Source organism: Chiloscyllium plagiosum, chromosome 1, assembly GCF_004010195.1.
Source record: "Chiloscyllium plagiosum isolate BGI_BamShark_2017 chromosome 1, ASM401019v2, whole genome shotgun sequence".
Taxonomy (NCBI): domain Eukaryota; kingdom Metazoa; phylum Chordata; class Chondrichthyes; order Orectolobiformes; family Hemiscylliidae; genus Chiloscyllium; species Chiloscyllium plagiosum.
In genome coordinates this window covers 140,877,674-140,891,600 of record NC_057710.1, presented here as the reverse complement: position 1 = coordinate 140,891,600, position 13,927 = coordinate 140,877,674, and the positions used below count along the sequence as shown (strand labels likewise).

At 40.1% G+C, this 13,927-nt stretch overlaps 1 protein-coding gene across 2 annotated transcripts in view; it reads right to left on the bottom strand.

Moving 5' to 3' along the window:
- Positions 1-13,927, bottom strand: part of tll1 (tolloid-like 1) — a 327,452-nt gene that overhangs the window by 121,078 nt on the left and 192,447 nt on the right. For both annotated transcript variants that reach the window (XM_043698508.1, XM_043698500.1), the window contains exons 8-9: positions 10,299-10,404; positions 7,482-7,606 (exon numbers count right to left, since the gene is read on the bottom strand). In XM_043698508.1, the coding sequence (XP_043554443.1) occupies positions 7,482-7,606; positions 10,299-10,404 (231 nt within the window). The remainder of the gene's footprint in view (positions 1-7,481; positions 7,607-10,298; positions 10,405-13,927) is intronic.

Genomic DNA, 13,927 nt, shown 5'->3' with positions numbered 1-13,927 from the left:
GAAAGAGCAGAAATATAAAGCTGTCCTTATTCTTCAAGATGAAAGTGGTCATGGGCTTGGAATGTGCTGTCAAAGGAGATTTGAAAAATTTCTGCAGTGCATCCTGCAGTTTGTATACACTGCTGCTAATGACCGTCAGCAATGAAGGGACTGGATGCTTACGGATGTGGTGCCAGACTGCTTTGTCCTGGAATGGTGTCAAGCGTCTTCATTGTTGGAATTGCATTCATCCACGCAAGTGGGGCATATTCCTTTACACTCTTGACTTGTGCCTTGTAAATGGTGGACAGGCTTTGGAAGTCAGGAGATGCATTACTTGCCAAGGTATTTCTAGTCTCGACCTTCTCTAAAAGCCACTTATTTTCAATGCCAGTTCAGCTGAGTTTCTGATCAATGGTGACTCCAGGATGTTGACAGTGGTGAAACAGTGATGGTAATACCAGTCAAGGATGATGGTTAGATTCTCTCTTGTTAGAAATGGTCATTGCCTGGCATTTGTGTAGCATGAATATTATGCGCCACTTTTCAGTATAAGCCTAGGTATTGTCCAGGTCTTTCTGCATTTGGACATGCTCAATCAGCAAACATCCCTACTTCTTAACACATGATGGATGAAACGCCGATGAATTAGCTGAAGCTGGTTAGGCCGAGGATATTACCCTGAGGAACTCCTGCAGCTGGAATGATTTTGATCTCCAATGACCACAACTATCTTCCTTTGTGCCAGATATAACTCCAACTAGCACAGAGTTTTTCCCGATCCCCATTGATTCTAGTTTTGCTAGGACTGCTTGATGTCACATCTGGTAAAATGTGGCCTAGATGTCAATGGCAGTCAGTATCACCTCTGGAACTTAGCTCTTTTGTCTGTGTTGCCACCAAGGCTGTAATGAGGTCAGGAGCTGAGTGGTGCTAGTGGAAACCAAATTGAGGGCCAGTGGGTAGGTTATTACTGAGCAAGTGCTGTTTGATGGCACCAATGATGACACCATTCATCATATTACTGATGATTGGGTGTGGATAGATGGGACAGTAACTGGCCGGATTGGATCTCCTGCATAAATTCATGGCCATCATTAAACTCTTAATTCTAGATTTTTTTGTTTGAGTTCAAATTTCAAATTCCACCATCTGCCGGGGCACCCCAGAACATTACCTCGGTCTGTCAGTTAATAGTCCAATAACAGTGCCATCAGGCTATCACCTCCACAGTTCGTTCATGTGATATCAAAAAATGGCTGCAAGAGCTGGATAATAGGCTATGGACCCTGAAAACACTCCAACAATAATGAAGAATTGCACTGCAGAACTGGCCACGCGAGCTGCCAAGCTGTTTCAATTGACCCACAAAATTGGCAGCCACCCAGCAATGTGCAAAATGATAGGGTATGTCCTACCCACAGAAATAGGACAAATCCAATCTAACCAATTAGCACCCCATCACAATCATCAGGCAAGAGATGGGAGGACCCTTGACAGTGCTATCAGATGGGCTGAAAAACATGTTGCTGGAAAAGCGCAGCAGGTCAGGCAGCATCCAAAGAGCAGGAGAATCGACATTTCGGGCATAAGCCCTTCTTCAGGGCTTATGCTCGAAACATCGATTCTCCTGCTCCTTGGATGCTGCCTGACCTGCTGCGCTTTTCCAGCAACACATTTTCAGCTCTGATCTCCAGCATCTGCAGTCCTCACTTTCTCCTAGTGCTATCAAATGGTGCTTGTTCAGCAATAATTTGTTCACTGATGCTCAGTTTCAATTCCACAAAGGCCACTCCGCTCCTGACCTAATTATAGCTGAGTGCAAATATGGACAAAACAGCTGGACAATGGAGGTGAGTTGATGGTGACTGCCTTCAATGTCAAGGCAACGTCTGACCAAATATCACTCCATGAACCCAGACAAAACTGAAGTCAGTGGGAATCAAGGCAACAGTCTCCACTGTTTGCAATCAGATGTAGCAATAAGGAAGACATTTTTTTATAGATCAACATGGCTCTCGTGATTCTTTGCGGTAGTAACTAGGCCCACCACTTCACCAAAAATGCTCCCTCCATTATAAGGTTAGAAATGGGGTAGTTCACCAACGATTGCACCATGTTCAGTATCATTTGTGTCCCCTCAAATAGTGAAGCGGTCATAACTATATTCAGCCAAATCTGGATATTATCCAAAGGCCGGATACTAAGTGGCAAGTGACATTCATGCCGCACAAGTGGCCATCTCAAATGAAACATAATTTAACCATGTCCTCATGGCATTTAATGGTATTAACGTCCACTACTGACATCCTGTGGCTAATCACTGACCAAAATCTGAATTTTGCCAGATGGCTATAAGTGCAGGTCAAAGGCAAGGAAATCTTTCCATAACTCACTTCCTAAAGCCTTCCCACTAAATGCATAAGCCAGGACTGAGATAGAATACTCCCACCTGCCTGGATGAGTACAGCTTCAACAACACGCGAAGATTCTCATCATATAGTACAAAGCAACCCACTCAATTGACTGCTTCTCACCCATCATCTTTGCAATCACTTTCTTCACCACCGACAGAGTGACAGCGGTGTGTATGATCTATAAGTTTCACAGCAACAACTCACCAACAACTCTCCTGGTTCCGAAGGGACTTAATAGAAAAAACTCTGATATTATTTCTCCTGCTTGGTGAATCGGAAATATAGGAACCCGGTTTCAGGACGACAGCCAATCAGTGAGGACTGAAATGGAGCAAAATTTCTTCACAAAAAAAAGTCAAGTATTTGATTTCTCTACCTCTGAAGGATTGTGGATGACCCATCATCAAATATATTTGAGGCAGAGATAGACTTTGTGGTGGCAAGGAATCTAGGGGCATGGCGAATGGGTAGAAAGAAGAACCACAATCCTGTTGAATATTAGAGCAGGTAATCTGATCGACTCCTGTTCAGATTTCAGATGTTATGCACATCACCCACCAGAAGTACAACCAGTTCCACCTTCATTGCCAAGTATACCAACATGACGTGTGCTCGCTTGAACTAGTCTGAGGAAGAAGCAAAGCTCACAGATACTTCAAATGCTGTTTCCCTGACAGAACCTTAAATTAGTGAAATAAGTTTTACCGCTTTACTTCCCATCCGTAAAAAGTGCTGTTTGGGAAACCTTCAAACTGTGAACCACCCTCAAATACCACAAAAGGCACAGAATGACCCTGCTCCTCAACATTTCTGCTCCAGCGCTTGCAGAAGATTAGGGTGCACAACATTGGTTATTGTGAGTTCCTCCCCATTATCCTTAAAGTGACAGAGTTGAATCATAACAATGAGATTGCTTTTGTTTTTGTTTGACGGCACGGTGGCACAGTGGTTAGCACTGTTGCCTCGCAGCGCCAGAGACCCGGGTTCAATTCCCGCCTCAGGCGACTACTGTGTGGAGATTGCACGTTCTCCCCGTGTCTGCGTGGGTTTCCTCCGAGTGCTCCGGTTTCCTCCCACAGTCCAAAGATGTGCAGATTAGGTGAATTGGCCATGCTAAATTGCCCGTAGTGTTAGGTAAGGGGTAAATGTAGGGGTAGGGGTATGGTGGGTTCGCTTCGGCGGGTCGGTGTGGACTTGTTGGGCCGAAGGGCCTGTTTCCACACTGTAATGTAATCTAAAAAAAAACTCTTTTCCAAATACCATTCCATGCAATAAAGATAGAGGAAATGATTCATTAAAAAAATCTCAAGGCTATTGTAGTAGCTACCAGAGGAAGTGGTAGCTTTAAAAAACATCTGGATGGGTATATGAATAGGAAGGGTTAGAGGGATATGGGCCAAATGCGATGAGATTGATTTAGGATATCTGGTCAGCATGGACGAGTTGAACGGAAGGGCCTGTTTCTGTACTATACATCTCTATGACTGTATATGAGCTCACTGCTGTTGTGACCAGGTGAATAGGCTTTCCTCTTTTCACCACCCTCAATTGGTCACAAAAAACATTTTAAATCCTTTTTAGTACTAACTGCATCATAATTCAATTAAAATGTAGTATTGGTCAAAATTAAGGAGCCAATCACAGAGTTTTCCCTGAGTGAAAGAGGAATTATACACACATTAACACTGCTGCCTCACAGCACCAGGGTCCCAGCTTCGGTTCCAGCCTCAGGTGACTGTTTGTGTGGAGTTTGCACATTCTCCGTGTCTGTGCGGGTTTCCTCTGGGTGCTCTGGTTTTCTCCCACAGTCCAAAGATGTGCAGGTCAGGTGCACTGGTCGTACTAAAATTGCCCATAGTGTTAGGTGCATTAGTCAGAGGGAAATGGGTCTGGGTGGGTTATTCTTCGGAGGGTCATTGTGGACTTTTTGGGCTGAAGGGCCTGTTTCCATACCTTAGGGAATCTAATCGAATCTAATCTAATGTCTAATACAAAAAGAATTAAAAAATAGACAGTTTTTAAAAAATCTTAGAGTTCTTAATGTGCAAGATTTTAACTTGGGATCATGATTAATTGATGTCTCTTCTCCCCACAACAATAGCAATATTGGTAGATATCCTAAAATTCTTAGTGAATTAATTTTTCTCCAATTTGCTCCATCGCAAGGCGCTGCTTTGAGAAGCTGGGAAAAACATGGGAGAGCAAGCTTTCTTGTTCAACTGGTAGCAATTCACCTTTTTTCTCTTTGCTTTGCCCCAAAAGCTGTTCCCTGAAGCACAGTTCCTTAGTGTGTTCCTATGACTTACTTTAGAGTTTTTGTCCAAACTACATCCTTGTCAGGTGCCTTTCATCTTAATCTGTGAATCTTCCAAAAATGGTAAAGCAAAAATCAAATACAGATCTTAATGATTGGTCTTAGTTATTTTGATGACATTTTAATTTCAGATCAGACCAAATCTTTTACATTGGTGAGTTTATGCATTGGATTAAATGGGTCATTTGACCACGGCAGCCAATTTATGTCATCCTTTATTATTTTAAAACCATTCTAGTTCACAAGAGGGACCAATTATTAAAATCAGATGGCCGAAATCGAAAAGTGACAGCCCATTTTTACCATAGTCATAATGTAGCTGGACTGACAGAACAGGTTCTAATGGAGTCTCATTTAACTGTGTCCTTGTAAATTGTGCACATTGTTAATGAATGCTCATTAGCTTGCACTACTGTCACATCCAGTTCTCTTTCGACATCAACGTCCAGATCCCAATCGTGATAATTATATTATGAGGACCCTAGCTGCCACTGATAAAGGCCCAGCAGAATACACATGAAAAAATGTCCACATCAATAACCTGAGTGTCTACTCAGACCCAAAGTTTAATGACAGCTGACTAGAAGTACTCAGGATGATCAAAACCGTGTTACCTCTTCACAATCGCCTACACCACATGGTGGGGCTTGACTAAGCATGCAGTGAATCAATTGTCACTCCAATTCAAATTGATTCCAAATTACTACTGGCTTTGTAGAGAAGCCCAACAAGGTTCAGGTTAGTGTACCGCTGTACATAATTTGCAACAGTGCCAACGTCATATTGATTAGATATGGGATTGACAAGGTTACTAAACATGAAGTAGCTATTAATGCTTCAATTCTTATGGTGCAATATATTCTGTGAAATTAGAGATTATTAATTCCTATTTAAGTGATCTGTTTCGCCTTGCTGATTATTGTCAAAATCAAACACAGAGGGGTGAACTCAAAAGGCAACGCATCATGTGGGTCTGGATAAAACCTTATTAGAAATCTTGCAATCCAAACTGGACCTTACATGAGTCACATCAAGCGCAGTTCGAACAGTGAGAAAAGGGAGCAATCACTGTCATTGCTCCATGCTCGTGTTGTGGTGGGAAAATGTCTCACCACCACCAAGTTTACCCAGCCATTAATGCCAAGTGCCATGCACGCCATAGAAAGAGTTGGTTGATTCTTCATAGCAGTGGAGACTTCCATCAGCAAAACAAACAAATAAGTTCTTTTGGGAGAAGCAACAAAACCACAGGATAATTTCTGGAATGCAGACATCTTGGCTAAATTTATCAATAGTTCTCAGTTAAAGCTACAGAGCTTCATAATGCCATCACTCACCTACTCAGAGACATCACTCCGAAATAGCAGATGGTAGCAGCAGTTGTAGTTATCCTGGGACATGTGGGGATAATGTTCAGATATTAGCAGCTGTTGTAGTTATCCCATTTGGGGTGAGTATCAAAAGGCCCTAGTAGCAGCTGTAGCCTCAGGACATCCATTCACACTGCCAGACTGGTGCTGCTGAATTGCAGGGAATGGCTGCCTGTCCAAGCACCCTTCCGGTATGGCATCCAGATCGTTGATCCCAAGAGGTAATGGAAGGGAAAACCAGCTTCTTACCAGACCCCATTGCAAAACTGATGGGCACTTCATCCATGAATATGTAATTGGGTAGCAAATTCATGACTCCATATGATCAACCATCCTGCCCACAAGCTGAATTCTCACTTCTAGTAAGACATTGTACAATGCAACAAAATTCCAACCATCATGTTTCAATGGTTTAAACTCATATTTTTCAATTTCATATTAATGCTTTCTTCCATCTGGCTTTCAATAAATAATTGTGTTAATGATGCCATAATTTGTAGATCCTTGTATTCATGATGCACTCACATCTGATGGACCAGTCCATATAAAAACAGTAGAACAGCAAAGAACAATGAATTTCAGAATTTTGAAAACCAGAGTTTTGTCTCTTAACCATTATCAATATATTTCTGATGTGTATCTACATACATTTAGAGATCTTATCTTAATGAAGAAGTATTACACAACACTCAGCATTTGACAAGCAGGAAGTAACATAAACTAATTCCAAGTCAATTTAATTGAAGCACCATCATACTACACTACATAGCACATGCAAGTGGCTCTAAGCCAGAATTGTACTGAACTCTGCGATAAATCAAACCGTCATTTCCACCTGCTTTAGTCAGAATGTGCTTGATCACTAGATCGGCATGTGGGATTGGGGTTGCCACGTCATGTTCAAGACACTGGTCATCCACAATCAGCGTATCTTCATGTGAAATTGGTGGGATACTTACAAACTCAAACATTTCTTATGCTGACTCACTTGGGAAAACCAATTCATCATTTACAGTTGCAAGTGTGTCTGATTGCATCTAATCAGGTTTGTGGTTTCTTAGTATAATTTTCAACAGCTGAGAATTTGTTAAAAAGCTTTAGATTTAAACAAAGCACCGAGAGGCAAAAAGAGCTCAGGTAATTGCAGATAGAGTACAATCTAGTCTTATATCATGTTGTACATTGATATAAGATTTTGTCAACACTTTGCTGACAGTTAACAGTATAAAGCATATCATTGATATATGTGTTCACATCATCACTGCAAGAATAGTGATTTCCACTGCTTTGTAACATTATTCTCATATCACTGAGTTATATTTTGAAATTAATCACAGTCCCTTCTGTCTTTAATTTGTCCTAGTACGCTAAGACCAAATCCCCATGTGTGCAGCATAATACCTGGACATCTATACAGCTTCCTTGCCTGTGCAATGTCTCCTTTACTTAAACGTGCACGCTGTCCAATGGCAGGTCTTACGCCATTCTCATCACGTCCAGGGAGAATAGTATCCAGAAACATTCCTCTAAGAAAAAGAAAGAACTGTCACTTCATAAGACAATATCTTCAGTTCACTTCATATGTGTTTCTGAATGGGAGAGGAGGGGTAGGGAAAATCTCCTTTCTTTAAATTTCTCATGGAATCCTGAACATTTAACTACATAATATTTCACTATAAAGTGTCATGTGATTATATTATCTAAATTTTGTAAATAAATAACAACATTTCAATTTTGATGTTGAGACTATGGTGAGTTAGTTGATCCCAACAAAACAGGAAATAGGTGGTTACATTTTCCCTGGTTTGAAAAGAATCATAGAATCTCTACAGTGTGGAAGCAGACCATTCAGCCCATTGAGTCACTCCAACCCTCCGAACAGTGTCCCACCCAGCCACCCTATCCTAGTAATCCTGCATTTTCTATGGCTAATCCACCAACCTGCACACCCCTGGACACTATGGACAATTTAGCATGGTCAATCCACCTAATCTGTACGCCTTTGGACTGTGGGAAGAACTAGACCACCCAGGGCAAACTCCACACTGACAGTCACCCGATGTAGAGTTGAACCCAAGTCCCCAAACCACTGAGCTACCATGCCACCTGCCTTTTGGATTCTCTTTTACATATGCTGCCAGCCTCTTCTCATGCTCTTTGTTCCACTTTGATTTTTCTACTTGCCTCTTTGAATCTTCTATATTTTAGCTGGTTCTTGGTTGCATTATCTACCTGACATCTGTCAAAAGCAAGCTCTTTCTTCTTCATCTTAATCTTGACTTTGTTTCGTCATTCAACGAGATCTGGAATTGCTTACCCTATCTTTCCTCTGTGGGAATATACCTTTGATGTAGCCAAATGCTTTTCTTTAAAAGGCAGCCTATTATTCAATTATAGTTTTGCCTGACTACATTCAATTCCAATTCATCACGATCAGATCGATTCTTAATCTATTGAACTGCTAGAGTTCCTGCTTCTGATCAGAGTCTGGAAACAATGCTGGAAGTCTATATATGTCAGATTTTAGATAGAATGAGAAAAACGTTCAGCTATGATAACCAATTCTAGCGAAATGCTCATTGATCTTGAACGACTGCAGTCTACATGTAAATAATGGCAATTTTTGCTAAGTACTAAAGGGTATCATGTAGTCCAGGAACATGTTAATCCTTCAGCATGAAACGAAAGTAAGAAATTGGCAATCAAAATAATAAGCAAACAACAACAATATTTATTACAACAGAACATGTTTTTTTTTAGATTCGATTCCCTACAGTGTGGAAACAGGCTCTTCAGCCCAACAAGTCCACACTGACCCTCCATAGAGTAACCCACCCAGATCCATTTCCCTCTGACTAATGCACCTAACACTATGAGCAATTTAGCATGACCAATTCACCTGACCTGCACATCTTTGGACTGTGGGAGGAAACCCACACAGATACAGGGAGAATGCGCAAACTCCACACAGGGCAGGAATCAAACCCGGTCCCTGATGCTGTGAGGCAGCAGCGCTAACCACTGAGCCACCGTGCCACCCTGTGAAACATCATTTTAAGAAATTATATGTAATCACATACTCTTTCAATAATAACTTACCTTTCTATAAGCACGCTTCATATTCTGAGATGTTTCAGTAAACTCATCACAGATTTTGAAATATCATAATTCACAGGACCAGAGGAAAATTGTCCAAAAAGAAAGAGTTTCACCTGGCCAGGCCTGAATTTAATAAAGCTAGAATATTACCTTTTTAAGACTAGAAGGACACTTCAGAGAAGTAGACGTTTTGTTTTTTTGCCCTGTGCAGTTTTAAACTTGAAATAAATTAACAGCAACAAGAAGTCTTACAGCACTGTCAGACATAGATTTTATGAGCTAGCACACTTGGACCATTTGTATGGTATCAGTGCATTATAGATATAGGGTCCACCAACACATTTATGAAGACAGAAGAAACTCCCGTGATGCACTAACATCATTCTCATCTTGCAGAGCTCCTATTTTGCGAGTGCTATTTTGTAAATTCTGGACCTTAATCTTTTGCATATTTTGAGCCTAGGCCTCCTTGCCCAAGCAATCTTTTATTAATACTTCGAAATGAACAAACTCAAAATCTTCCTGAATGAATCAGTAAGGAGAAGAGTGGTTCGCTGATTGTAACTAGAACCCTGAAAATTAGAATTGTCACCACCTTTTACACTATGAACATTGAATGATGATATAAAACAGATTTCACTATCCTAAACTCAGGATTATGAAGATTAATTGTACATCCCAGCTGTCATCTATCTGAAATCAGCTAGCACAATATGCATCAAAAATGTGGACTGTTTATAACTACTTTACTTTTCTTTTCCAAGTATATCTGTTCTTGATAAATATTACACATTACAGATTGTTTCTGATCCTGAAACATCAAAGTTGTACTGTCTGGCAATTGAGAGCAACCTAATTATATTTAAATTATTTTCAGACATTTTTATTCCTGCAGTCAAGTAAAAAGGTTTTAAAGCAAATGGTTATTCTAGTCTCAACCTCCTACATATTAAGTCATTTTACACATCAAATATCAATTAGAAAGAGAGACAGGAAAATGAATAATCTCAATATACACTGTAGAACCCTGAACTAGCATTAATCCAGAGATAAAGTTTCATTGTAATCTAGAAACTGACAAAATGTAAAAGTCAAAGAGATGTAACCTTTGACTCCAACCTTGAGAAGGTGTTCCTAGCATAGTGCATAATACTGTTGAAGTCATATGCTTCCCCAAGGGAGTTTACTTCACCAGGTTCCATCTTGAGGAAATTGTATTCTTGGCCTGTGTGCAGTAATAAGGAAAGAACATGGTTAACCATTGAACAATCTTAGTGATCAACATCTCTAAAATTCTGAACTCGCTGCTGCAAAGACATCAAATTGCAGCGTTCTCTGATCTCCCGAGATACATTTAGTTTACTGAATTTTGACAGAACCCAAACATTTTCCTAAACAATCAACCTCAGAAAATGCATTCCTGATTTGAATAAAGTTCTGATTCCATCATACAATATTTATGTACTGAGCTATTTCCGAGCCAACTTTGACTGAATAGAATTGCTGTTCTAAGTATAACAGAGCATGGAGGAAATTCTTCTTGGCTCTTGCTGATAATGCACAAGAATTGAATATTGCTCAATACTCAGCAACAGCAGGCCCTGAAAGAACCTTGAATGAAATATATATTAGCAGTATCTTGTGCTTTAAGTAAATTAATTTCACAAATCATAAACAATTCTGGAATACACCATGTTCTGATATAGAAATTAGTTCTCATTCTGTTTGGTTTTTGGGTGGAAAACAAAGCATAAAGAAATAATCTCAGGATGAGTGGAAAAACATCAAGGTGAATCTTAATCGAACTGATGAATCTGATTGATTTGTAGACTACCCAAGTGGCCACTTACAATATAAATTACACGCATTCTGTATGTAAAATATAGGACGAATGTCAAGTTTATGCCCTGTTGAAGAAATGAGTTTGGATAAAACAAATTTAGAATCATAGAATCTCTACAGTGTGGAAACAGGCCATTTGGCCCATTGAGTCCATGCCACCTCCAGAGAGCATTCCACCCAGACTCACCTCCCCTATCCTATCCCTGAAACATTGAATTTCCCTTGGGTATTCCACCTAGCCTGCACATCCCTGGACATTATGGGGCAGTTTAGCATGGCCAATCCATCTAATCTGCGCTTCTTTAGACTGCAGGAGGAAACCCGAACACTTGGAGGAAACACATGCGGACACATGGAGAACGTGAAAACTGCACACAGAGTCGCCTGAGACTAGGACTGAACCTAGGACAGTGGTGCAAATTGAACCCAGGTGTTGAACTAAACTTTAGCTAGTGTCACTGAAGTCAAGAAATATCAGCTAGGTTTAAAACCCTCGATCACTATTCAATTACCACTGATTGCTGTGTAGTGGGGTCAGGATCAAACATCACTACACTGTTTTTGATAGTTGAATAGTCCACAGGTATTCAAAATTGATATACATTGACGAAGAATAGCTACTAGACTTAAATATCAAAGAGTTACCAGCACGTGGGAAATCACATCTCAGCAGTCAGCAATTTTGTACAGAACTGGAGAGAAGAAATCCTTGTATTAAAAATAAGCAGCTACTGAAATTCATTTCAAAGAGTAGCAGGGATTTAAAGTACAATAGAAGTCTACTTAAAGTACATAGGCTGGATTCAGAAATAAAGTAACTCCCACTTCACAAATTTTCACTGTTCAGCAATTGCTATCCCATGATCAATTACAATCAATAGATGTCAGCACAATTTAAAACTCCAATCTGCTTCGATGTATAAATTGAAGTTTCCAAAGTGATTACTGTCCCCATTTATTTGCATTGTATTTCTAAATAGATAGTTAAATGGGGTAATTAAATATAAAAAGAGTTACACGGGCAATTATATGAATGCAAAAATGAGGTCCACGTGCTGACAGGGAAATTATGTGCGCAAAAACCATAAAGAAACTTTACAAGACCAATTCTCTACTTTCAATTTGATTGAATGATCGATTGGTTCTATTCCTAGTTGCAGTCCTCCAAGCTGAGTGGCAAGCATGTTGCATAGCTGTATGACATGATCTCAGTTTGATCTCTTAAAGAGCTAACGCAAATACTGAATTTGGTGAAGTTAGGATGCGATCAACAATGATTCCCTAACAACAAGGCCAATGCCCTGGAGTTAGTACTTCCCTTGAAATATTGTTGCGTGCAGCCAGGGGAAGGAGAGTGATACCTTTCCTCAAAAATGAGAGAAAGAAACCTGATGCAATGAATGGAAACATGTGGTTGAAAGGAGTTGAGGAAGTAAACAGCTGCAGTATTGTAGCCTACTATTGGATGCAGTGCAGGATGTGGTTTAATAACCTAACTGGATCAGAATACAGCTGCCAGTTCATCTACATCTCCTCCATCCCTGCCCCACATCAACTTTTGTCTTGCCAAGCACACTTCATCACACCATCTTTCATGTCCGTTTAATGTCAGATGCTGAAAATGTAGCAATTTATAACCTGTCCAAATATTCTTTCACTATTGCTACTAAGTCCAATCCTTGTGCAATCTAGTGCATTGATAGTCACCCTCATGGAATACATTGCATTGACTGAGTAAATACGCAATCTTCAATCAAAAGCTTGTTCGTTCATCCCTTTAAAATATTGACATAAAATCCAATGGAAATGGAAAGAACTTATGTCGAGAAAACTGTGAACACATCCACCCTGGAGAGAATGGAACTTTGGATATAGCTCGTAAACAACAAGGACACGCAGTAAACAGCATATCTGCCATCCTTTGTTGGCTCAACATTGTTACTATTACACAGGTTCCCTTGCCTCATTGATTTTTAACTGCTGAAAATGTGTTGCTGGAAAAGCGCAGCAGGTCAGGCAGCATCCAGGGAACAGGAGAATCGACGTTTCGGGCATAAGCCCTTCTTCAGGATTCCTGAAGAAGGGCTTATGTTTTCAGCTCTGATCGCCAGCATCTGCAGACCTCACTTTCTCCTCATTGATTTTTAAGAACTACAATCTTACTGACAAGGCTTCAGGCTGCTCCAAAACCTCATTCACATTATGATAGCTGGGAGAAATTCCAACACAACAACGGACCAAATTCATAAAATTCTAAATTGATCAACAATACTCTAAATAAAACAACTCAACATTTTAAACAAATAAAAGTTAGCATGTCCATCTCCCAATGGTAACAGATGTCATAAATATTTCAGGATTTGAGTCTGCATGAAAAACTAATCAGGGCCACAGTGTGTGTACAAAGGTTCATTGAAGTCTATCCATTAGTTTTTGAGAAATGTTACTTATTGCAAAACAAAAAGGTGAAAGCATTACCTATATTTAACTTTAATGGCACAGCTCGAAAATAAAACTTCACCCAAATGAGACCACTACCCAAAGCTTAAAAATCCCTGTTCTGTCGAAGTTGAACTAGTGGTGTTGGATAGTAATGCTCTCCCAAAAGTTGTAATAAGCTGGTTTCCCACATACAAGGAGGGCAGGTGTGTTCTTTCGCAATAAACATCATACAATTTGTGCAGTTTTGTAAACTGTTGCACTTCCAGGAAAGGGAGAATGCACTTCCAGGAGAGGGAGGTTCTATCTCTACCTCCCTGAGCAGTGACTGAAGACGTTCTGAAATTTGTTCATTTAATTCATTTTTTTTATAACAACTGGCCACTGGTTGGAGTCTCTGCAGCTATTTTTTCCTAAATCAAAATGTTCCTCACACAAGCATTTGAAAACCACTGATGCTCCAGCTG